At 30.4% G+C, this 27939-nt stretch overlaps 2 protein-coding genes across 6 annotated transcripts in view; one reads left to right on the forward strand and one right to left on the reverse strand.

Annotated features, from left to right (window-relative positions):
- LOC143073677 (stAR-related lipid transfer protein 5-like) overlaps positions 1–27894 on the forward strand; it is a 35573-nt gene extending 7679 nt beyond the window's left edge. The window contains exons 2-7 of one of the 5 annotated variants that reach the window (XM_076249399.1): positions 833–882; positions 4070–4202; positions 6752–6763; positions 19525–19639; positions 20890–20980; positions 24972–27894. In XM_076249399.1, coding sequence (XP_076105514.1) covers positions 833–882; positions 4070–4202; positions 6752–6763; positions 19525–19639; positions 20890–20980; positions 24972–25128 — 558 coding nt within the window. In that variant the 3' untranslated portion in view covers positions 25129–27894. Of the gene's footprint in view, positions 1–832; positions 883–4069; positions 4203–6751; positions 6764–19524; positions 19640–20889; positions 20981–22872; positions 22967–24971 lie in introns of all 5 variants that reach the window. The other 4 variants (XM_076249398.1, XM_076249403.1, XM_076249401.1 and 1 more) reach the window with 4 other exon arrangements.
- LOC143073678 (RNA-binding protein 8A-like) overlaps positions 1–27939 on the reverse strand; it is a 244701-nt gene that overhangs the window by 43864 nt on the left and 172898 nt on the right. The window lies entirely within an intron of this gene.

Consider the following 27939-nt stretch of genomic DNA (forward strand, 5'->3'; position numbering starts at 1 on the left):
ACACGTAGTGTTGAATTATTCTATGTCTATTTAATTTCATATTACAGATAAAAAATAAATGTTTATCATCATTTTTACTTGCAATAGAATGTTTATTTGTGGATCGAATCAGTCAATCAAATGATTTACCTTTGTTTCACTTTCAATGTTGACATTCTCTCCCTTTAAATAACTTTACACATACAATTCACGTGTTATCCATCTCAAGCTAAGGGGTTAAATATAAGTTCACATGAATACGGATTCAATGAGGTTGAATTTTCACTTGCAAGTGAATAATTCATAATCAATGTATTTTTGCTTATTTTGACAAAATTGAACCTTATTGGCTACTAAAAAGGATTTATTATTTCACACTATTTGTATTTCATTACTGATTGAGCCAAAAAAATTAATATATTAGGTTTTTCATATATCTTGTAGCTAGTACCCCTTTAAATGTAGAACTTCAAAATAGAACTCATGTTACTATGTGTGGTTCCTCTGTCTTTAATAATCTTTAATTTTCTCTACAATCTACATTTTATTTCTAAAGTTAGTTTTTTTTTACTGTCTATCTTGACATTCAACTTAAATTGTGTTCATCATTATTTAGGAGAGGTATTTGTAAAAGTGATAATTCACTTGTTTTCCAATCCTAATAAAACTGTCTTATTTGTAATGTTAACATATTACTTTCATAATGAAATATTGTCTACATTAGCTGTGTTGTGATATGGACTAGAAGTATAAAGTTGGTCAAATGGCACAAGGGTTATAGCTATAATAAAGTCAATTTCTAATAGGTTAATGTTTCTACAGCTAGTGATATTTTCTTTTTTTTATTTTTCAGAAAGACTTCAAGATCTCATGTGTGAAATCAGAATATTTTAGTGGTCATTTGTAAGTATTTTTGACATTATCAATTTTGTTGAAGGTTAGACCTTCACTATTATATTTTTTTTTTATTCCCCATTTTTTCCCTGCTGTAATATATTTGTGGTAAGTTACTGGTAACACACAGTTTGATACAGTTATGGCACTTTCATCTTGCTTTCAGGTAGTGAAAAAGCAAAACTTATTGATTAGGTATACTGTTTCAAGTGTCAACAATTTGTTTAAGTTTGCAATTTGGTAGGTCCAAGAGGAACCACTCATGGTTAGTCAAAGAAATATGTTAGACAGTTGTATAAGCATTAGCTAATCATTTACATAAAGATTGATTGCTCCTGCCCCCTCTGTCATGGTCTTTTTACCTCAGAAAATAGAGTTTACACGTTACTGTTTGTGACTTAGTCAGTATATGGGATCCACTTTGACAATTCATTGATATGTGGTATGCAGTTGTATTGACATTGGAATATCTTATTTTCACAGAAATAATTTGGGCTTGTAACATTTAGTTAGGGTTCATTGACTTTGCATGTCTTACATTTTAAGTCTAGTTATTTTAATTTCATCACTTGCATTTTACCAATCAAATTACATACAGGCAAGACATGTATCTGTGTCAAAATACTAGAAAGCATCTTAAGCATACAGAATGTGGGTTTAACAAAAAAAGGAAATTGGATGTGTAGCTGTGTTGATATAATAGACAAACATAAATATTGAAGAATAAGATTAGAATTTTTATGAAAAAGTTATGCCTGATTTGTTGAAATACACTTGGTCCAAGCTAAACTCCTGCATCCGTTCAGATCAATCTCATTAAGCTTTCATTAACCCAGTGTACTTTTAAAGCCTAGATAAATAGAACATTTATAGGAAAACTAAAATACAAACATAAAGTGTACTTTAATATCAATGATATACAGTCAATAGACAAACATTTATATAAGAATTAAAATGTACTTGTAGTCGATTTTTATTTCTTACTGAATGAAAGAAGAATGTGTATGATTGAATGTTTCTCAGCACTCTTCAGTGAAAAATTATGCAAGCTAAAATATTCTTTTTATTATCAGTTTTTTTTCATTAAAGAGTTCCTGTTGCATAGTTTTGATGCATGGAGATATGATGTAATTTGTATATATATTTGAATCATATTTCAATACAGGTGACATTAGTGCACCAAACAAGAGTTTATTGTGGTTTGTCATCAAATGCACTTGTATATATGTTTTAGTATGTAAACATGAGGAAAAAATTACAAAAATGTGATGCACAATTTGATTGACAATGATTCTGAGTCATTTTAATTATTTATTTATTGTAAAATGTTCAGGGCCAGATCTAGAAGGTGCATTAAGGAAAAGTTTTATAATTTAGACAAATTTCAAATTCATGCAGTTTCCAATGCAATAATTTTTGCTGTATCACAATAATAATACTATTACGTCACAGAAAGAACCTTTTGTTCAGTGACTTCATTTTAGCTTAAGTCAACCAGTGTAACTCATTCATAAAAATTAACTGGAAATTCAGAAAAATTCATTTCTTTTTTACTTGCTAATTTTAGTTACGTACTACTAAAATTCCAACCTTATTTTAAAATTACCACTTTTATCTTTGTTCGAAGGTGTAACTCTGTTCCCTGAAAGCACAGACAAAATTCTAGTTCAGAAAAAAAAATCAGTTATCCATAAAAGGAGGGAATGATAGCATTTTAATTGATTTCACAGCTTCTAGTTTGCTAACATGCATTTATGAAAAACGTATGATCAAACTTAATGCCTGAATTAACCCCAGGAGGTACTTAACTTCATATGTAATACTTTTTTTTTATCAAGACCTGCTTCCTGTTGAACTAGATTTTTAATGAATAATACAGGAATGACATTTGTCTGAATGGAAAGTTAACGAGAGTGATGTAACTTTGCCAACCACAAGAATGAGGTCGTTTTAGCATATCATGCTGCAGTTATGGCCCTTGTGTGTTAATGATATTTCTAATGAATAATGCACATGTCAGACATACCTTAGGGATGTAATAACATATTGTAAGATAATTTTTTAGCAAGCAAAGTTGTTTTGTTGAGTACATTCAATACAACTGTCAATTCTAACACACATAAGTCACAAGACCTGACATTTCACACATTTGATTTTCAAAAGATAAAAACCTTATGCTTTTTTTGAAATAAAAAAAAAATGAATTCAAAATATCAAACCAAGATCAACCAAGGATGTAAAATTTACCTCAATTTTATAGTTTTTGATAAAATAAAATATACACTTGTCTTAAATAGATGCCTTCTCTTTGAGAAAATAAATTTGGCAAATTAGAGAAGTTGTCTTATATTGTGATCTCCAAAAATCCTTTCAATTCTGAGTAACATGAAAAATTTAAATGTTTTGATTAAGGGACATAAATAAATCAAGTAACTTAAAATAAATAACTAAATTTATAATCATAACTAAATTTATAATTATAACTAAATGTATAATCATAACTAAATTTATAATCATAACTAAATTTATAATCATAACTTAAATAACTGATTTTATTTCAAGAATAAGATGTCATGACATTACTATTACTCTAATGAACCCTTTTGAATATTCTGTATTGGTACAGGATATTTATTATTTCATTTTAACATGCTGGTGTGTTCTTGTGTGAATATTTCTCTTTGACAAATTTCCCAAATACTTAATTCATTGTTATGTATGTGAATTTTCTCAGTTTTACTTAAAGTCAAAGAAGTATAAAGCAGTCGGTGACTAAGTGTTATTTTATGAAGATAAAAAGAACAGAATATAGTCACTTTATTCTATACTAAAAGGTGTATATTAAAAGAAATTTCATTGTAACAGAGCTTAGAACAGTATAGAGTGAATGTAATGTATCAATACTACATTCTGTATTGTCCCAAGTCTGGAGCATCTAATTCAGTGGTTGTCTTTTATTTGCTGTCAGTTTTTGTCTTGCTGCATCTGATCCTGACCTCATTTTTATGGTTCATTGGTCAATGGTTATTTCTAAGGGCCTGTCATTTGATTTTATTGTTATTTGGTTGACTCATACTTGTATACTCTACATCTTTTCAATTAATTTTTGTTAATCAATATCCCTACCTCCCTCTTATCCCCCTCTCCCCCCCCCCTAATAAAAATCATCAAAAATATATAAATTGATATTTTACAGATATAAAGGAGAGGCAGAGTATAATGTGCCACCAAAAACAGTATTTGAATATGTAGAACCTCTACCAGAAGGTCCAAGAATGAAATGGGACAAAAATATGAAAAAGATTGAAGTCTTAAAATGGCTAGACAAGGTAATTGTATTATTTTATATATGAAGAATTAATATGTAATTATTAGAGTTTCAGATCATGTATTTTATGATGGATTATAATTGATTGAAAACATTACACACTAGTTAAAATACTAAAAAAAAAACTTAACTGGAAGATATACCAGTTGCAGTAAAATGTCAACAGTTGCATGTAAGTCTTGTGTTGGGATTTATTATTACATTTCCCAGGCTAAATGTCAGAATCCAGTTTTTAATGTTTTATTTCCCCTGCAGACAGTAGAAAATCATTAAAATCTTCCATTTTTGTTATAAATGACAGAATTGTCCATAAAATTTCCCGAAATTGATTACAAAATAATTGGCTGCTTAGTAAGCAATTTAAAAGAGTCAACTTGCAAAATAACACAATATTTTAGGAGTAAGGGGTTTCATTCAAATGAATAGGTATAATTTTGTTTGTGGTTGATATAGCAAAAGTAAATAAATACAATATGTATTGACTACATTTCGCATCAAATAATAACAGTCAATTAAAATAATGTCATGCCTTCTTGTAATCTTCAGGCAAAGATTTAACATTGTCCTTGAACCATTAGGTTATGTTAATTACGTTACAGTAATGGTAAGGGGAGATAAATCTAACATGTTAAAGTAGAGCTGTTTAATGTTGACTGGAAGACCAAAAAAAGATTACAAAAGTTTACACTGTCATTGCTGAAGATGACTGTAGTTTAAAGATAACAAAAGTTTACACTGGCATTGCTGAAGATGACTGTAATTTTAAGATAACAAAAGTTTACACTGTCATTGCTGAAGATGACTGTAGTTTAAAGATAACAAAAGTTTACACTGTCATTGCTGAAGATGACTGTAGTTTAAAGATAACAAAAGTTTACACTGTCATTGCTGAAGATGACTGCAGTTTAAAGATAACAAAAGTTTACACTGGCATTGCTGAAGATGACTGTAGTTTAAAGATAACAAAATTTTGTCATTGCTTAAGATGACTGTAGTTTAAAGATTACAAAAGTTTACACTGTCATTGCTGAAGATGACTGTAATTTAAAGATTACAAAAGTTTACACTGTCATTGCTGAAGATGACTGTAGTTTAAAGATTACAAAAGTTTACACTGTCATTGCTTAAGATGACTGTAATTTTAAGATAACAAAAGTTTACACTGTCATTGCTGAAGATGACTGTAATTTAAAGATTACAAAAGTTTACACTGTCATTGCTGAAGATGACTGTAGTTTAAAGATTACAAAAGTTTACACTGTCATTGCTGAAGATGACTGCAGTTTAAAGATAACAAAAGTTTACACTGTCATTGCTGAAGATGACTGTAGTTTAAAGATTACAAAAGTTTACACTGTCATTGCTGAAGATGACTGTAGTTTAAAAATTACAAATGTTTACACTGTCATTGCTGAAGATGACTGTAGTTTACAGATTACAAAAGTTTACACTGTCATTGCTTAAGAAGACTGTAGTTTAAAAATTACAAATGTTTACACTGTCATTGCTGAAGATGACTGTAGTTTAAAGATTACAAAAGTTTACACTGTCATTGCTGAAGATGACTGTAGTTTAAAGATTACAAAAGTTTACACTGTCATTGCTGAAGATGACTGTAATTTAAAGATTACAAAAGTTTACACTGTCATTGCTGAAGATGACTGTAGTTTAAAGATTACAAAAGTTTACACTGTCATTGCTGAAGATGACTGTAGTTTAAAGATTACAAAAGTTTACACTGTCATTGCTGAAGATGACTGTAGTTTAAAGATTACAAAAGTTTACACTGTCATTGCTGAAGATGACTGTAGTTTAAAGATTACAAAAGTTTACACTGTCATTGCTGAAGATGACTGTAGTTTAAAGATAACAAAAGTTTACACTGTCATTGCTGAAGATGACTGTAGTTTAAAGATTACAAAAGTTTACACTGGCATTGCTGAAGATGACTGTAGTTTAAAGATTACAAAAGTTTACACTGTCATTGCTGAAGATGACTGTAATTTTAAGATAACAAAAGTTTACACTGTCATTGCTGAAGATGACTGTAGTTTAAAGATAACAAAAGTTTACACTGCAGACAGTAGAAAATCATTAAAATCTTCCATTTTTGTTATAAATGACAGAATTGTCCATAAAATTTCCCGAAATTGATTACAAAATAATTGGCTGCTTAGTAAGCAATTTAAAAGAGTCAGCTTGCAAAATAACACAATATTTTAGGAGTAAGGGGTTTCATTCAAATGAATAGGTATAATTTTGTTTGTGGTTGATATAGCAAAAGTAAATAAATACAATATATATTGACTACATTTCGCATCAAATAATAACAGTCAATTAAAATAATGTCATGCCTTCTTGTAATCTTCAGGCAAAGATTTAACATTGTCCTTGAACCATTAGGTTATGTTAATTACGTTACAGTAATGGTAAGGGGAGATAAATCTAACATGTTAAAGTAGAGCTGTTTAATGTTGGCTGGAAGACCTTTTATAAAGTGTGCTTCCTTTTGCCAGTCTTTTATATTTATTAGATTCATTTATTATATAGGACGGAAATACGGTAAGTTTCCCCCTACTGCACGTATATATATATATATATATATATATATATATATATATATATATATATATATATATATATATATATATATATATATGATTCACATATAATCTTCCTCCATTCTTCTGGCCTATAATTAGAAGAAAGAATTGAATTAATAATTATAGGAATTAGATTTTTCACCATCGTTGGGAGTATTTCAGTTATTATTCCAAGTCTACATCCTAATTGCTTGGGATTTTTATAAAGTTACCACAGACACAGTTAAAAAGCTGTTTTGTCATTGATTGAGATGACTAGAGATATTCAGAATTGGTCATTGTTGCAAAATGGAATGTTTCATTTCAGTTTACACTGTCATTGCTGAAGATGACTGTAATTTACAGATTACAAAAGTTTACACTGTCATTGCTGAAGATGACTGTAGTTTAAAGATAACAAAAGTTTACACTGTCATTGCTGAAGATGACTGTAGTTTAAAGATAACAAAAGTTTACACTGTCATTGCTTAAGATGACTGTAGTTTAAAGATAACAAAAGTTTACACTGTCATTGCTGAAGATGACTGTAGTTTAAAGATTACAAAAGTTTACACTGTCATTGCTGAAGATGACTGTAGTTTAAAGATTACAAAAGTTTACACTGTCATTGCTAAGATGACTGTAGTTTAAAGATAACAAAAGTTTACACTGTCATTGCTTAAGATTAAGATAACAAAAGTTTACACTGTCATTGCTGAAGATGACTGTAGTTTAAAGATTACAAAAGTTTACACTGTCATTGCTGAAGATGACTGTAGTTTAAAGATAACAAAAGTTTACACTGTCATTGCTTAAGATGACTGTAGTTTAAAGATTACAAAAGTTTACACTGTCATTGCTTAAGATGACTGTAGTTTAAAGATAACAAAAGTTTACACTGTCATTGCTGAAGATGACTGTAGTTTAAAGATAACAAAAGTTTACACTGTCATTGCTGAAGATGACTGTAGTTTAAAGATTACAAAAGTTTACACTGTCATTGCTTAAGATGACTGTAATTTAAAGATAACAAAAGTTTACATTGTCATTGCTGAAGATGACTGTAATTTAAAGATAACACAAGTTTACACTGTCATTGCTGAAGATGACTGTAATTTAAAGACAACAAAAGTTTACACTGTCATTGCTTAAGAAGACTGTAGTTTAAAGATTACAAAAGTTTACACTGTCATTGCTGAAGATGACTGTAGTTTAAAGATTACAAAAGTTTACACTGTCATTGCTGAAGATGACTGTAGTTTAAAGATAACAAAAGTTTACACTGTCATTGCTGAAGATGACTGTAGTTTAAAGATAACAAAAGTTTACACTGTCATTGCTGAAGATGACTGTAGTTTAAAGATTACAAAAGTTTACACTGTCATTGCTGAAGATGACTGTAGTTTAAAGATTACAAAAGTTTACACTGTCATTGCTGAAGATGACTGTAATTTTAAGATAACAAAAGTTTACACTGTCATTGCTGAAGATGACTGTAGTTTAAAGATTACAAAAGTTTACACTGTCATTGCTGAAGATGACTGTAGTTTAAAGATTACAAAAGTTTACACTGTCATTGCTGAAGATGACTGTAGTTTAAAGATTACAAAAGTTTACACTGTCATTGCTTAAGATGACTGTAGTTTAAAGATTACAAAAGTTTACACTGTCATTGCTGAAGATGACTGTAGTTTAAAGATTACAAAAGTTTACACTGTCATTGCTTAAGATGACTGTAGTTTAAAGATAACAAAAGTTTACACTGTCATTGCTGAAGATGACTGTAGTTTAAAGATAACAAAAGTTTACACTGTCATTGCTGAAGATGACTGTAGTTTAAAGATTACAAAAGTTTACACTGTCATTGCTTAAGATGACTGTAATTTAAAGATAACAAAAGTTTACATTGTCATTGCTGAAGATGACTGTAATTTAAAGATAACACAAGTTTACACTGTCATTGCTGAAGATGACTGTAATTTAAAGACAACAAAAGTTTACACTGTCATTGCTTAAGAAGACTGTAGTTTAAAGATTACAAAAGTTTACACTGTCATTGCTGAAGATGACTGTAGTTTAAAGATTACAAAAGTTTACACTGTCATTGCTGAAGATGACTGTAGTTTAAAGATAACAAAAGTTTACACTGTCATTGCTGAAGATGACTGCAGTTTAAAGATAACAAAAGTTTACACTGGCATTGCTGAAGATGACTGTAGTTTAAAGATAACAAAAGTTTACACTGTCATTGCTGAAGATGACTGTAATTTAAAGATTACAAAAGTTTACACTGTCATTGCTGAAGATGACTGTAATTTTAAGATAACAAAAGTTTACACTGTCATTGCTGAAGATGACTGTAGTTTAAAGATTACAAAAGTTTACACTGTCATTGCTGAAGATGACTGTAGTTTAAAGATAACAAAAGTTTACACTGTCATTGCTGAAGATGACTGTAGTTTAAAGATTACAAAAGTTTACACTGTCATTGCTTAAGATGACTGTAGTTTAAAGATTACAAAAGTTTACACTGTCATTGCTGAAGATGACTGTAGTTTACAGATTACAAAAGTTTACACTGTCATTGCTGAAGATGACTGTAGTTTAAAGATTACAAAAGTTTACACTGTCATTGCTGAAGATGACTGTAGTTTAAAGATTACAAAAGTTTACACTGTCATTGCTTAAGAAGACTGTAGTTTAAAGATTACAAAAGTTTACACTGTCATTGCTGAAGATGACTGTAGTTTAAAGATTACAAAAGTTTACACTGTCATTGCTGAAGATGACTGTAGTTTAAAGATTACAAAAGTTTACACTGTCATTGCTGAAGATGACTGTAGTTTAAAGATAACAAAAGTTTACACTGTCATTGCTGAAGATGACTGCAGTTTAAAGATAACAAAAGTTTACACTGGCATTGCTGAAGATGACTGTAGTTTAAAGATAACAAAAGTTTACACTGTCATTGCTGAAGATGACTGTAATTTAAAGATTACAAAAGTTTACACTGTCATTGCTGAAGATGACTGTAATTTAAAGATAACAAAAGTTTACACTGTCATTGCTGAAGATGACTGTAGTTTAAAGATTACAAAAGTTAACACTGTCATTGCTGAAGATGACTGTAGTTTAAAGATAACAAAAGTTTACACTGTCATTGCTGAAGATGACTGTAGTTTAAAGATTACAAAAGTTTACACTGTCATTGCTGAAGATGACTGTAGTTTACAGATTACAAAAGTTTACACTGTCATTGCTGAAGATGACTGTAGTTTAAAGATTACAAAAGTTTACACTGTCATTGCTGAAGATGACTGTAGTTTAAAGATTACAAAAGTTTACACTGTCATTGCTGAAGATGACTGTAGTTTAAAGATTACAAAAGTTTACACTGTCATTGCTGAAGATGACTGTAGTTTAAAGATTACAAAAGTTTACACTGTCATTGCTGAAGATGACTGTAATTTTAAGATAACAAAAGTTTACACTGTCATTGCTGAAGATGACTGTAGTTTAAAGATAACAAAAGTTTACACTGTCATTGCTGAAGATGACTGTAATTTACAGATTACAAAAGTTTACACTGTCATTGCTGAAGATGACTGTAGTTTAAAGATTACAAAAGTTTACACTGTCATTGCTTAAGAAGACTGTAGTTTACAGATTACAAAAGTTTACACTGTCATTGCTGAAGATGACTGTAGTTTAAAGATAACAAAAGTTTACACTGTCATTGCTGAAGATGACTGTAGTTTAAAGATTACAAAAGTTTACACTGTCATTGCTGAAGATGACTGTAGTTTAAAGATTACAAAACATTACACTGTCATTGCTGAAGATGACTGTAGTTTAAAGATTACAAAAGTTTACACTGTCATTGCTGAAGATGACTGTAGTTTAAAGATTACAAAACATTACACTGTCATTGCTGAAGATGACTGTAGTTTAAAGATTACAAAACATTACACTGTCATTGCTGAAGATGACTGTAGTTTAAAGATTACAAAAGTTTACACTGTCATTGCTGAAGATGACTGTAGTTTAAAGATTACAAAAGTTTACACTGTCATTGCTGAAGATGACTGTAGTTTAAAGATTACAAAAGTTTACACTGTCATTGCTGAAGATGACTGTAATTTTAAGATAACAAAAGTTTACACTGTCATTGCTTAAGATGACTGTAGTTTAAAGATTACAAAAGTTTACACTGTCATTGCTGAAGATGACTGTAGTTTAAAGATTACAAAAGTTTACACTGTCATTGCTTAAGATGACTGTAGTTTAAAGATTACAAAAGTTTACACTGTCATTGCTGAAGATGACTGTAGTTTAAAGATAACAAAAGTTTACACTGTCATTGCTGAAGATGACTGTAGTTTAAAGATAACAAAAGTTTACACTGTCATTGCTGAAGATGACTGTAGTTTAAAGATTACAAAAGTTTACACTGTCATTGCTGAAGATGACTGTAGTTTAAAGATTACAAAAGTTTACACTGTCATTGCTGAAGATGACTGTAATTTTAAGATAACAAAAGTTTACACTGTCATTGCTGAAGATGACTGTAGTTTAAAGATTACAAAAGTTTACACTGTCATTGCTGAAGATGACTGTAGTTTAAAGATTACAAAAGTTTACACTGTCATTGCTGAAGATGACTGTAGTTTAAAGATTACAAAAGTTTACACTGTCATTGCTGAAGATGACTGTAATTTAAAGATTACTTAAAGATTACAAAAGTTTACACTGTCATTGCTGAAGATTAAAGATTACAAAAGTTTACACTGTCATTGCTGAAGATGACTGTAGTTTAAAGATTACAAAAGTTTACACTGTCATTGCTGAAGATGACTGTAGTTTAAAGATTACAAAAGTTTACACTGTCATTGCTGAAGATGACTGTAGTTTAAAGATTACAAAAGTTTACACTGTCATTGCTGAAGATGACTGTAGTTTAAAGATTACAAAAGTTTACACTGTCATTGCTGAAGATGACTGTAGTTTAAAGATTACAAAAGTTTACACTGTCATTGCTGAAGATGACTGTAGTTTAAAGATAACAAAAGTTTACACTGTCATTGCTGAAGATGACTGTAGTTTAAAGATTACAAAAGTTTACACTGTCATTGCTGAAGATGACTGTAGTTTAAAGATTACAAAAGTTTACACTGTCATTGCTGAAGATGACTGTAGTTTAAAGATAACAAAAGTTTACACTGTCATTGCTGAAGATGACTGTAGTTTAAAGATTACAAAAGTTTACACTGTCATTGCTGAAGATGACTGTAGTTTAAAGATTACAAAAGTTTACACTGTCATTGCTGAAGATGACTGTAGTTTAAAGATAACAAAAGTTTACACTGTCATTGCTGAAGATGACTGTAGTTTAAAGATAACAAAAGTTTACACTGTCATTGCTGAAGATGACTGTAGTTTAAAGATTACAAAAGTTTACACTGTCATTGCTGAAGATGACTGTAGTTTAAAGATAACAAAAGTTTACACTGTCATTGCTGAAGATGACTGTAGTTTAAAGATTACAAAAGTTTACACTGTCATTGCTGAAGATGACTGTAGTTTTAAAGATTACAAAAGTTTACACTGTCATTGCTGAAGATGACTGTAATTTTAAGATAACAAAAGTTTACACTGTCATTGCTGAAGATGACTGTAGTTTAAAGATTACAAAAGTTTACACTGTCATTGCTGAAGATGACTGTAGTTTAAGATTACAAAAGTTTACACTGTCATTGCTGAAGATGACTGTAATTTTAGATAACAAAAGTTTACACTGTCATTGCTGAAGATGACTGTAGTTTAAAGATAACAAAAGTTTACACTGTCATTGCTGAAGATGACTGTAGTTTACAGATTACAAAAGTTTACACTGTCATTGCTGAAGATGACTGTAGTTTAAAGATAACAAAAGTTTACACTGTCATTGCTGAAGATGACTGTAGTTTAAAGATTACAAAAGTTTACACTGTCATTGCTGAAGATGACTGTAGTTTACAGATTACAAAAGTTTACACTGTCATTGCTGAAGATGACTGTAGTTTAAAGATAACAAAAGTTTACACTGTCATTGCTTAAGATGACTGTAGTTTAAAGATTACAAAAGTTTACACTGTCATTGCTTAAGATGACTGTAGTTTAAAGATAACAAAAGTTTACACTGTCATTGCTGAAGATGACTGTAGTTTAAAGATAACAAAGTTTACACTGTCATTGCTTAAGATGACTGTAGTTTAAAGATTACAAAAGTTTACACTGTCATTGCTGAAGATGACTGTAGTTTAAAGATAACAAAAGTTTACACTGTCATTGCTTAAGATGACTGTAGTTTAAAGATTACAAAAGTTTACACTGTCATTGCTGAAGATGACTGTAGTTTAAAGATAACAAAAGTTTACACTGTCATTGCTGAAGATGACTGTAGTTTAAAGATTACAAAAGTTACACTGTCATTGCTGAAGATGACTGTAGTTTAAAGATAACAAAAGTTTACACTGTCATTGCTGAAGATGACTGTAGTTTAAAGATTACAAAAGTTTACACTGGCATTGCTGAAGATGACTGTAGTTTAAAGATAACAAAAGTTTACACTGTCATTGCTTAAGATGACTGTAGTTTAAAGATTACAAAAGTTTACACTGTCATTGCTGAAGATGACTTTACTTCAGAGATAACAAAAGTTTACTCTATCATTGTGGAAGATATTTCATTTATATCTTTAGGATGATGGAAATATGCAAAAGTTTTTATATATATGTCAATAAGTACATTAATTTTAACTGTAATAAGGGAGATGTTTTTGAGAGAAAAAAGTTTTTTCATATGAACTTTGAATCCTGATGATTTTTCTCATTACCTGTCTCAGGGCACCTGGTTAACATTAGGCAGAAACAGACTTTAAACTGTTAAGTGCAATCTAAACTGGCAATTTGAAGATTAAAGAAATATTTATGGAACTTTTATGATTTAAAAAGATGTTTGATCTAATAAATATGTGGTAAATTAGATGTTAGGTAATACTAGGTACTTTCTACTGGTAATTATCTCCTAGGATGTTTCTTGTAATTATATAATACAAAGGGTATTACCAGGATATTTTTATGTATAGTTTTCCTATTGCTCTAATCCCTTTAATTTTTTCTTTGATGAAATTATCCCTATAGGGTTATGTAGAAGCACCCAGGAAAGTCATTCGAAGAAGAGAAAAAGCTCATATAAAACATTCTTCTTACCTAAAGACTTTATGAATTTAATGATTTTTTAAAGTATTGCTTTTTCCCGATTGATGCCAATGATTAAAGTCAGTTGACTGCTTATGGATATTACTGATAATCCCACCTGGCCAATCATTTTTAGATTTGCCATTTTAACCTGTTTTTCAGAATCCATTAATATTACAGCCTTGGTGGTCTGAAATAAGTTTTTGATTTGAATGACTGTTTCCCTGAATGTATAATAGTGTTATATTCCTGGCCATCTTAAGCTATCAGCGTTTGCTGCTTATCCATCCTTATCCGCTCAGTATGCAGAAGGACAGTATTGGTGGGTCTGGAGTCTGTGTCCGCTCAGTATGCAGAAGGATAGTACTGGTTGGTCTGGCGTCTGTGTCCAGATAGTACTAAACCAAGTACTGGTTGGTCTGGAGTTTGTGTCCAGATAGTACTAAAACATAGTCTTGTATATATTTATGATCTAAGCATGTCCTTCTTAGATCTATATATCATGCTGATGATATGCATGCAGTAAATGTTTTATAAATAATTCATGAAAAAGTAATACAATTCACCTCAAAGCTAGGTTCTCCAGACTTTATGAAATGCATTTGAAGCTTTGTTAAATGAGCCTGCAGATTACCGAATGATTGTTTGCTACTTAAAGGAAATGTTATTTTTTTTTTTCAGTTTTCTATTGGAATTAAATTGACTATTCATGCAATTTATACAAATAATGAGAAAGTTGTCATTTATAAATCTATCATGGTCATTGGAAAGAAATAAAGTAGTACAACATTGCAGCTTAACTTTTATATGTAAGGGCATGTACACATTTCAAAGTTAAAAGGAATAAATATTTTGTAAAGGAACTGCCGTTTTTACTTAGACAGTTAGAAATTGGAAAGAGATATTTTTGAGTGTCAAAGAACTTAAACATGTTCACATCTTGTTGGATTGATAGGATGGTCCTTAAATCTCTGATCTCTTTATACCTTTAAAATTGCTTTGCAACAGTGGGTCAATATCATTTTTGAACCAATTCAATCAATAAGAGTCTGTCACAGAGTGGCATAGTGGTGTATGTCAATATTGAGTTTGTTAGTTTGAAACAGCTTCTGTGGTAAGTGTCAGTTCAACTCCTACATATATGGATGAGGATTGATTCCTTCCAAAGGTCAGTGGTTTTCTCTATGACCATCTGTTTTTCTGACCACCAACAGAAAAACTGTTTGCAACAAAATTACCAACAGTGCTGAAGTGTTTAACACAGCCAATGGGACTTAAAGTGGTGTTTGACACCAATAATCAATCAATCAGTGATTTGTTGCTGTTTTAATCCACTCAATCTAAATAATAAGAAAGTGACCCAGGAAATGTACCTGTTATTTCGAATGAGAAATGATGATGTCTCAGATTTTGCACGATGTTGTCACTATCAGTAATGGAATATTTATTGTACTAAACTAAGTATTTATTATTATAGTCCTGATTTCTTTCTGAACATTTAAGATAAAATTCCTATTTAGCAATTTGATATATAAGATGCTATCATCAGCAAAAAAATCAGAGCATTTGTGTACTGACATCTTAAAAAGACATCATACTCTATCTCTTGTTCTATTATCTTCCCTCCAAAATGTCGAGCTGTCGAGCTGTTCTGTTATCTTCCCTCCAAAATGTTGAGCTGTCGAAACTGTCAATTTCTGATGAGTTTGATTGATAGCTTCACTTGTTGTTTAGATAACTGATTAATAATCAAGATATTAAAAAATGAACTGTACAAACCAAGCTTTAAATTGAGCTTTGATACATCTTAATGTTATGGTACTGAACTACTAATTAGTGCTCGGTCAGAGAGAATGTGAAAGAAAGTAGTAACATTTTTTTAACAAAATGATTCCTGCCCATTGCTGAAACTTTGGCAAATAAAGTAAAATATTTGGGTAATTTGGGTATCAGATGAAAGGAAAGGGACTAATGATTGCTTTAGAACCCCTTTTATTATTATTTTTTTTAACTTTGTTGGAATAATAAAAAGAATAATTTGAAATTAAAAAAGGAGAGCTCAGACCTGAAGTACATGTTTTTGCAGTACCAAACTTTGGGGAACCTGAGTGTTCTACAATTGCAATATGCCATTGATTTTTTCAGCACATATAGTCAAAATCAGGACTTGCCAAAGGTATAGTTTTGACATGAAATGACTAACATTTTATTTGAACTTAAGACAAAATAGCTATGAATGCTTGAAATTATAGAATTTAACTTTAAAAGCAATGGGGCTATGGATTAATGGTTTTATTCCTTATATCATTTTATTAACCAACTAAGTACATTATTGCCAAAAATGACTGGTTATTAGAAATAACATATTTTCTGTAATGGCCCTGTTTTTCTGTAATGGCCCTGTTTTTTCTGTAATGGCCCTGTTTTTCTGTAATGGCCCTGTTTTTTTCTGTAATGGCCCGGTTTTTCTGTAATGGCCCTGTATTAATGCCCGGTTTGTCTGTATAAAGCACAGTTAGGGTTTTTAATAAAGTTAATAAAATTAAGTTGTAAAGAGTATAATACTTTTTTGTATTTTATTTAATTAAGTAACCAGCAACCAACATTAAAGAACCATATATAGGGATCACTGTTCCTCCTGTTTTTCAACACATAACTTCTGTCAACTTAATATCTTGGATATTGGGTATATTAACACATACACTTTTATTCAGTTGGTTAATAAATGTATTAAGAAATGGGTGTTTTTATAATGGCTCTGTTATATGTCCTCGGTCAGTAATAATGGCCTCGGATGTCTGTAATGGCCCTCGGCGTTGCCTCGGGCCATTACAGACTTCCTCGACCATTATAACAGACCTTGGACATATAATAGGGCCATTATAAAAACACCCATTCATTAATACTATAGTATTATATTGTCTAAAATTGAAATGAAGAAAGCTTGGCCTTTTATAGCTTACTTTATGGTATGGGTTTTTCTCATTGTCTGGTGACCTACTGTTGTTCCCATCCCCATAATTTGGTATTTGGTGCATAGCTTCTTCAGTGTCAATCTTACATCATCTCATTATTTTTATAAAGATTTGATAAGAAGCTACAAAAAATGATTTTGTTGTCTATGATCTTTCCTTTTAATTTCAGTTTTATGCTTTTAAAATAAAATCGGCCATTTTAAATATTTTCATTTTGCTATATCCTGCTTCAAGTACATTATTTGATCATTAGCTATGGGAGGTAGAAATAATGTATATATAATGTCTAGGAAGAACGTAGGGGCACTTACAATTATTGAGAGATATATGTATAATATCAATCTAATTACACAAACATGTAGGTATTTCATCTAGATTAAAATCAACCGAAAAACCGCAAGGGGTCAGTTTTTATTGGCATTCTCTCACATTCATCACAGTTAAATAGAGGTTTCTTCTTGTTTTTAATCAAAATATTTATGTACTCAGTGTTTTTTAGACATAAAAAATGCAAAAGTTTATATTGCAATTTAGTCTGGTTATTCTAACGTACCCTAAGTAACCTTTAAATATATTTTATTCATAAGTGTATCACAAAAAATCTTCAAAATAACCTGGAGGTTTCTGCCTGTCATGCCAGTCTTCTTCAGCATAATTTATAGGCATGTACTAAAAGGTTGAGTGGAGTGGTGAAGTGCTGGATTGTTGGAGTGAAGTCATAGAGTAAAAAACATGGAGTTAGGAAAGTTTTAAATAAAACCTATTTATGAGATATGCTTTTATATCTTTAAAGTTGTAGAAAGAATCTGAATGTTTGGTCTCAATGACATCTAACTGTGTATAAAAAAGTGTGTATAAAAGTGACACCTAACATCCACACTTCCCAACGTCAATCTGAATTATAGCCAAAAAATCTTATTTGGAAGACTTTGTATACATACTAATAGTATTTTATTGTAATTATATTACAAAATAATGATCTAATGATTCTAGTACTTCTAGACTTGCAATTGCTTAACATTAACTCAATTTTGTTATAACAAAACATCAATGCAACCACACACTCCATTCCACTCCACTCCACTCCACTCCATTCCACTCCATTCCACTCCAATCCATTCCAACACTCCACTCCAGTCAACATTTTTGTACATGCCTTGCACTTCCATATACATCATATTTTTTTTGTCTTACCTTTAACAAGTTCCTGTAGGCAAAAGTCAAGCTTAATGAGGTGTAAGTATTTTATAAACAGTGTAAACCAATTGAAAATGTAATTACAAATGCATGAACAGAATATGTTCACCTATTTCATACGAACAGCAAATTGACTGCAGATTAAAAATTCAATCAGCTGGTAAATATTTTTTTCTGTCTCAAAATTTTCAGAGATCCTCATCCACGTAATTTAAGTATATGATAAACTCACTGTACAGATTATTGAATGTAAATATTTAACATTTACCTTGGTTTTTTCAGCGATTTTTATTTTAAAACAAAAACATTTGAAAAGATTATTTTTTTTAGTAGTTTTCTTCCTTTATTCAATATGAATATACTACAACAGATTGACAAATTTTATTGAGCAAATAAACTCAAAAAGAGGTATGACAAAACTCAGTGTATTAAAGAGGTATGAAATATCTGGTGCTATGAGAGAGATGTTCCTAATTACAAATGGTTTGCCAATTCAGTCATATTGCTAGTGATCATCATATAAGATAAAACGATGAATAAAAGGAGATGTGGGTTACAACATCTTCAGGACATCATACAGGGCCACAATTAAAAATATTTTGGTTTGCCCAAACCCTAGTTTGAGACAGTGGGTAGGTAGGTAGGCATTTTCTTTTTTTTTTTTTTAAGAAATTTACGTATCGGATGTTTATTAAACTTCGTGCCTATCTGATTAAAAAAAAACTTCTTCAAATCAGGACAATAAAAGAATTTGAGTAGGCAGCTTTTTTTCTGGATAGGTAGGGTTTGGACAAACAAACCTATTCTTTTTTATGGTCCAGTGTGTAGCAATGGATACTGAAAGGTGTAATAGATATACAATATGACAGGATCTTAATCATCTAATAGGTAGCTTAACCAGCTCATATGGAATGACCATTTAACTTCAAGGGTTTATTTCTAAAAATAATTGTGGTCTAGAAGATGACCCAAAAAAAAAATCTCAATCCAGATTTTCCCAATACCTTATAGTGTTAAATTTAGAAAGAATAATTTGATTGATAGCGATGAAAAACTTAATAAAATGTTTCTGACTAGGGAAAAAAAAAATACTTCCCCTCCCTTTTTTTTTAAAATTTATTTGCATTGTTTGCTGGTTACAGAGAATTGCTCTTAAATGGTTGCTCCCTTAAGTATTTTTATAATGCTGCTATGATTTCTCACCAAAAATAGAAGAAGACAACATTTAAATTGTTTTATTAAAAGAAAGTCATTTCTTGGTTTCAATATTTAGCAGGTTTAATGATATATTAATTAAAACTTTTACATAATGTGTCTTTTTTATTTTGTAGGATTTAAGACTTAATAGAGCATGTACATCAAGTGCCTGTATGGGTCTGATCTCACCAAGAGACTTTGTTGATCTCATAGTCACAAAAGAAACAGATACATATTTATCCACAAATGGTATGTATGCCGGCATTGCAGGGGTTGATAGAGTCGGGTCTCATTGGGGTCTAAGTGTGATGCCGGATTGGCTATTTGTTTAAGCGTGATACATGAAAGTCAAATTATTTAGCTTGAAAACAGGAAATGAAGTCAGGGGGACACTGGAAATTACATTATGGCAAGGAGAAGCAGGATGCAGGATACAGGATTCTGACAAAACAATTAGTGGGATCTGGGATCAGACACCCAAATGAGACCCCATAGAGGAGTTTTAAAAGGGAAGGGTAATTCGTAATTTATTCCGGCCTATACTACATTTTTGGACTAACTCATGCTAAAAAAAATTATAAAATAGTGAGAAACAATTTTTTTAAAGTTTTTTGCGATCAAAGGGGTGTATTCCTAGTGGCCCTCTACAGCACTGGATCTGCCACTGGTATATTACTTTACAGGTGTTAAATTATTTTTGTCTAGTGAAATCTAAATAGCATGAAAAATTGTCTGGATTCTACCATATCAATTGATTTCATTGAGAACATATGTAGAAAATGGTATTCCCTAATATCTTTAACATAACTACTTGATTCTTTTGATTTCTGACATTACCCTTACATTAGGTGTTACATAACTCTCTACATGCACAAATTATCATTGGTAAAAAACACCTTCTACTTTTATCTTAGCTTTGAAGCTTCCTTTACAGATGATAACACATAAGATATATAGCCTTCTGCTCTTGAATTTTGAATATTTTCTTTCTGTTCAGTGTTTAGAATATATTGGTCTCTTAACCCCAGAAATCTGTAGTACCATTTACTGAAGTGTTATCACCTAATGTATATTGAAAAGTTTTAAATGTCAGAAGACAGTAGTTTATCTGAATACTTAAATTCCTGGAAGCATTATATTGTTGCACTGACATAGTAGTACTACATAATGTTCTCAAGTTCTGTACGTTAAGGGCTTATTAGGCTAAAAAAATCACTGAAGTTTGTTCTTTTGATCTTTAAAAAAACTTGAACTCCCATTTATACCTGTATGAAAAGAGATATTAGAAAACTGAAGACCGATATTTTGGTAGCCATAACACCAAAGCAGATCTATATATGATATCAACGAAATATCAATAACTTATTTTTGCTCAAACCTACCAATTATTATGACTCAAATTCCAATGGTTTTGGGAAGTCATAGAATAACAGTTACTATTAAGTAGTTTTGACAGAAAGCAGAATGTAGATATTTAAGTATTTATCTTATTTCAACAGCTACGAGTGTAGACCATACCAATGGTCAAGAGAATGGCCATGTCCGAGGCTGGAATTGGCCATGTGGTATGATAGTCCACAAAGTTCCAGAGTAAGTTCTAATTCCCTGCATGCCTGTGCAAGTACAATATTTTCTTCTGTTTGCTTCCTGTCTGAGTATAAACAGAGCATGATATTAATATTTCTGTTGCTTCTATCTGGTGCCCAGTACAAGACACATTAGGACAAGTTAACAGTCTAAATTGTATTGTTGTTAGGGATACCCAGTATATATTAAATGAGTGTTTAAGCAATAATTTTCTCATACAGTAGTGGTATCAGTGTTAATATAGATTTTTGCTAGTTTCCACTTCATTGCAATCTTTTCTAATCAGCAGCATTTACAAGTATTAGATAACAATATTTTATTATTGATAGGTTAAAGGTAATCTCATAATTTTCTCTTGCATTATTAAAAGTATGACAGTTTTTAGAATTATTGGTAAATAATATTATTTATTTTTCAGTTTCGTCATCTGTTTTTGTTTAATATAGTTTGTCCATCATGCAATTTTTTTTTTGTGATTTTGAATGGTATGATCTTTAATTAAACAAATAACTTTGATAAAGAAGAGGAGTGGGTGTCTCTCTTTAAATCTTATGATTTTTTGTCTATTAAGAAATTTGTGATAGATTTGGACCGTCTTTTTAAACATCTGGTTATTTTGACATCATTCAGATTTTGACTATTTTTGAAGACTGTATATTGACCTTTGGATGTATTGTATATTGACCTTTGAAGACTGTATATTGACCTTTGGATGTATTGTATATTGACCTTTGAAGACTGTATATTGACCTTTGGATGTATTTATTTGGTTCTACTGTGTTGTTGAGTTGCTGTCTTATTCACTTCCTAATTTACAAATTTTTGGGATTGTTATATAACTTTATGCTACTGAGGAAAAAATGAATTTGAGTTTTAATACATTATTATATTTAACAATAAATGAAAGACATTATAATCACCAGATTTAGTTCATTTCTCTTTGATAGTATTTACCCCTTGTTACACACACCAACCTTTATTGTCGATGTATTAGACTGGAAATAAATTTCAGATGGGATAAACCTTCTTTACTTCTAAAAATGTATTCTTTCTCAGTTTCTGTATAATCATATTATGAAATATAATCTTTTAATGATCTAATCCATTAAAATCAGTCTAGAATTCAATATATAGAAAAATTAGTCTCAAGTTTAGAGTTGCATGAAAATGTAGTCTTAAGCATTGCATGCAGAATTTAGTTGTATATAATTTCCTGACTTTCTGTGATGGACAGAATCTTGCTTGCACAGGCATCAGAGAGTAATGATAGCTGTCCACGGCTAATTAGCACTTTCAGCTGTTCCTTCAACAACACAATAATCCTTATGAGATCTTTGAGATTCCAATGTTATAAATGATTGGGTATCATTGAACTGAAAGTGCTATGTTTGTAGATAGACGCCAGTTCTAATTAAATGTTAACAATCAGCTTTGTATTTCCTAATTGTTATTTTTATGCACGAGTTGCTTAGCAACACTAAACAAATATAGTCAGTCAGATTTTGTCAGTTTAAACATTAAGTGTAAATCTGGTCATCTATTAATGAAGAGTTAATGATTTTTATCCAATAGTGATTAATTTTTCTTTATACGTTGTTCATTGTTTTTATGAAATGTTCACTTTCTTTCAAAAAAATTGTGAACTTTAAATATAAAAAGTACACATTTTCTACACACTTTTATGCAGACTTTGGCAAAACCATGAATTCAAATTTTCACAGAAATACAATCAAAGAAAATTGGTTCTTATAAAAATAAAGATCCAACAGTAATTTTTTCCCCAAAATATGCTGACCAGCAAATATTATAACCATGACTAAACTGACAAAATCTGATTGGCTAGTAATCTTGATATGACTTTTGCTTCTGTGTATCATTGCTTATATATATTGTAGCTATAAGTTGTGAATGTGACGAGTTTCCTGAGGTGAAGAAATTTGTTAGAGGTTGGAATTATGCCTGCGGTGTAGTAGTATTAAAATATTCCCAGTAAGTTTACCTTATAGAGTCTACAGTATGTCTGCATGGATTGATGTTGTATATGCCTTTGTCTGCAGAGGATTAACAAGCATTTTACATTTTTAGCTCACCTGGCACACAGGACCAAGTGAGCTTTACTCTCACTTGACATCCATTGTTCCTTGTTGTCCATTTACTTTTACAATAATCTTCACTGAAACTACAGTGCCAAATTGGACAAATCTTGACTACAATCATCATTGGAGTATCTTGTTTTATAACATTGCCTCAGATGATCCTGCTTGCCAACCAAGATGGCTGACATTGCTTAAAAATGCTGCTTTCCAACCAAGATGACTGCCATGGCTAAAAATCATATATAGGGATAAAATACAAGGTTATCCATTATCTTGAAAAAAAATGTTCAAAATGTTGAGCTCTGACTAATTTCATATTCGTAAAAACTGTCAGATAGCTTTTTACACGACTGCAAAAAATTTTGCGGTCGTATATTGGTATCACGTCATAGTCGGTGTCGTCGTCGTCGTCGTCAGAAAACGGATGGTTTCCGGATAATAACTGTAGTATAAGTAAACAGAAATCAATAAAATTTTAACACAATGTTATAACCACAAAGGGAAGCTTGGGATTGATTTTGGGGTTATGGTCCCTTAGGTTTAGGAATTAAGGGCCCAAAGGGCTCAAAAATAGCATTTAAGTAGTGTCAGAACTATAAGTTGTGTATAAGTATTTCAATTGTTCTGAAATTGTACCACAATGTTTAATACCATAAGTAGAAGATTGAGATGTATTTTAAGGGTTATGGGGCAAACAGTCTAGAAATAAAGGGCCAAAAACAAGCATTTTTGTAGTTTCAAGTCAATAAAATGGAGTTATCTTTCTTTGTCCAGAATAGAAGTTGAATCAACTTAAATCAATGCTACATGCAATATACAATGCAATATTCACTTTACTACCAACTGATAAATTAAAGCAATCTTTACCATTCAGTGATTACAGGCACTTTGATTACCATTCAAGGGTTATGCCCCTTTACAAGTGGAAAAATTGAAGAATTTTTTAGTTTCTGTTCTCTTAACTTAAGTTTGTCTTAACTAAATTTAATGAAATGTGTATAATAATGCTTATTACCTCTAAACGCAGTTTAAGTTCAATTTTGGCAGCTTCACTTTTACAGTTCTTGAGTCATGTCCCTTTATAACGTTATATGCTAGCGAGGGCATCACCTGTGTCCTTTTTGACACATTCCCCATTTATTCTTTTAGAAGTTACTATTAATTAATATTAATTTTAACCATGACTGTATGACATTATATTTTAATATTTAAGATGTATTTCTATGAGTAGTTATTGTTGCAAACTCCATTAGAAATTTGAATTGAGATCATTTTTGGAATAAGGGAAAGGGGGAAGTGAAAAAAAAATTGAGGTGGGGGTCAATTTTTTTTCTCATTCCAGATTTCAGAATTTAAAAAGAAAATTTCTTCAAATATTTTTTCTTTGAAAGGATTAATATCTAACAGGATAGTAAATTGCTCAAAAGCACAAAAAAAAATTTAAGTTCATGAGACCACATTCATTCTGTGTCAGAAACCTATGCTGTGTCAGCTATTTAATCACAATCCAAATTCAGAGCTGTATCCAGCTGGAATGTTGTGTCCATACTTGCCCCAACCGTTCAGCGTTCGCCCTCTGCAGTCGTATAAAGCTGCGCCCTGCGGAGCATCTGGTTATTGAATTTATTGCACATAATCCCATGTTTAAAACGGAAAACAATATTAGATATACATGTACTGAAAATTCATAGATTATTGTGTTTTATTAATGCCAAAAATGCAACAGTATCAGTTTTGCATTGATAATGACTCACATTCATATATGTATTGGTTTTCCTTTTACAGATTGTTTTCAATCTGATTAATAAGGTCTAGCATATTCACCATGGATAAACGATTCGCAATAATAAATGTACACATGAATTCCTGAATCTACAATACTTATTCTTTATTTGTAGTAATCCAAATAAATGTAAACTAGTCAGTCTGATACAGCCAGACATAAAAGGAATGGTCCCTAAGAACCTGACCGATGCTGCTATACCAGGATCAATGGCCGAGTTCTTCACTAATCTAGGTAACGCACTGAAGGAAGATGGAAAAGTTGTATCATAGGAAGACGTTTTACAGAGTCAGACAAACAACTTATTAGTTAATTTTGTTTTAAAAGCAGAAGAAAGTCGTAATTATTTATTTGAATGGGATCAGATTGTTTGGCAAACTACTTAAAGAAGAATGTCAGAATCAAATATTTTATTATTCATTTAATATATATATAATTTTATGTAAAACATTACAGATTTGAGTTAAAAATGGTTTCTAAAATCAAATTTGATTTTAAGTTCATATGATTATGTCATCCATAGAATATAAGAATTAAATGTATAATTATTATTGTATGTGTATATTGTGTAAAGAATATAATTGATAAATTTTGTGATTTTTACAAGATGCTATGTTTAAATGATATTTATGGGAGAACATCTGAAGTGGTAGAATTTTGTTGTCAGGATTTACTGTAATTTCAGAAATTATTGCGAAGTTTTTACTGAGTGATTATCGTCGTAATAAGAATCAGGGGCAGATCCAGCCATTTTAAAAAGGGTGGGGGTTCCCAACCCAGGACAAAGGGGGGGTTCCAACTATATGTCCCCATTCAAATGCATTGATTGGCAAAAAAAAGGGGGGTTCCAACCTCGGAACCCCCCCCCCCTGGATCCGCCAATGAGAATTTGCATTCTCATACCCAATACACATAACTGTATGCAGATTTATCGTGATGATAAGTGCACACAATAATTTCTAAATTTACAGTAATTATTTGAGGTTTTAAATTTCCAATTTCTAAATTCCTTATTAAATTACAGCGGAACCAATATCAATTTGACTACCTAATTTTACAGTACATTATGTAATAATTAAGTATAAATAATTTAGACTGTTCACATTTAGGCCTTTTTTAATTGAATTATTTAGGATTTAATGATGATGATGATGATGATAACTAGGGGTATTACATTAATCTCTTAATTCATTTTGTATTTAAAACTCAAACTTCTTTATCGCATTTTTAGCTCAAGCTTAGTCCAATTAGTATCAAATACTCTACTCAGTACAAGTCATCTATTAATAATTTTCAGTACAGATGAACGACTGCAATTTTTGTATATCCGTAAACAGTTTTAACTTTTATGTTTTTCAAGCTAACTAAAGTTATTTGATCTTTTCTAAAACAATATAACAGTATGACATTTAGAAAGTGAGTATTCCAGTTGAAACTGGTTCTGAAATATTTCATGTTCTAGATCAATACTTTTCTTTCTTTTTTTACATTAAATTTTTTGTGAGTAGGTGTACCCTCTAGTCAAATCATTATAGTTGGTATTTCAGGAAAATGACACAGTAATCAACTTCTCAAATTAAGCAGACTTTCATGCTGTAGAAACTGATAGCCTTAAGCAGTTTTGGTAACATAAAAGGAGCATTGATTTGTGTAATAGCATCCTAGACAATTTTTGATATTATGATATAATGGAAATGTTAACCCACTTATACATTTCCAAACGTAATCTTTTCCTTTATAAACTATTATTGGAACCATTATTTTGTTACAGTTTGTAATAAGATAAAAATTAGTCTGGAAGTGTCTATATTATATAGAGTTGTTATGAATAATAAATGTGTATTGAGATATTTAAAATTTATATTTAAAAATTTAAAGAGTTGTTTCCCTTTAAAGTTTTTTTTTTTTTTTTTATATATACTTTAATGATTTTAACAAACTATCCCTAATAACTTTTAGAACCTTTTGATTATAACTTGTGTACTGTTTTTGATTACATTTCTGGCAACATATTGAATCAAAACATAGGGCTTCTGGTATAGAACTTTAATTAAAACTCCTCAGTTAAACCCAACACCTACATGTTTAATTAAGCAGATGTGGAAATGTAATATTTGTTTCATGGTATTCATTATTCTTAATACTGCTCAAATGATCAATTTTAATTAGTTTGTGACCTCAGGTTTTTTAACAAGATCTGATGGTGTTATTTGAGTGAATTATATAAAATTAACAACACTCCTCTGAAATATTGTTTTAATCATTCATGTTTAACTTGTTATATTTAAAGTTCATTCTAATGAGTGTTTAAGCATATTTTGTAAAGTAGAGAACTTGTTACAGAAAGAAATTCAAATTATGCAATATTTACCAATTAATATAACTTCTCACTAACACAGAGCCTTGATATCAAGAAAAGAACAAGAAAGCATATCATGACCTGTCCATAATGTTAAAAATAATTCTTATAGTCCCAAATTATAATTTTATCAAGAGTATTTGATTTGCATATTCAATAATTGTATCTGTATACATTGTATGACGCCATTGTAGGTTAATTATTCTAGTCACATACACTTTCAGACTGTTACTTATTTCTCTACAAATATTTCTATAACGCTTCAAAATTTATATGGTAAAATATTTCACTGAACCAGCCTCTATGATAAATGTTTTACATTAGTGAGATACAAATGTACAAGAAATGTGTTATTATTTTTGATGATTATTTACCAAACATAAATTATTTATTGTTATTGTAAAGCACGGACTCTATTTATATATATATGCTTTTCATTTGCAAGACATACAAACATTGTGTAAAACAAAAATCAAAAATATTTCACCAACAACATTTATTAGAAAAAAACAGTAGGGTTGTTGACATATGCTTATAAAGAATAGACAAAGAACAAAAATATTGCCAGTATGAGCAATTTAGAATTTTATCATGAATATTTATGTATATTTTTGTGATATTTATTTTTTTGTGACAATGATTATGTGATCAGTATATTAAATTCTATGTGTATAAGCTATTGATGTTTTTATGTCTTGGTCCAATATTTGATCTTTTAAACAGC

This window comes from Mytilus galloprovincialis, chromosome 4 (assembly GCF_965363235.1).
Source record: "Mytilus galloprovincialis chromosome 4, xbMytGall1.hap1.1, whole genome shotgun sequence".
Taxonomy (NCBI): Eukaryota; Metazoa; Mollusca; class Bivalvia; order Mytilida; family Mytilidae; genus Mytilus; species Mytilus galloprovincialis.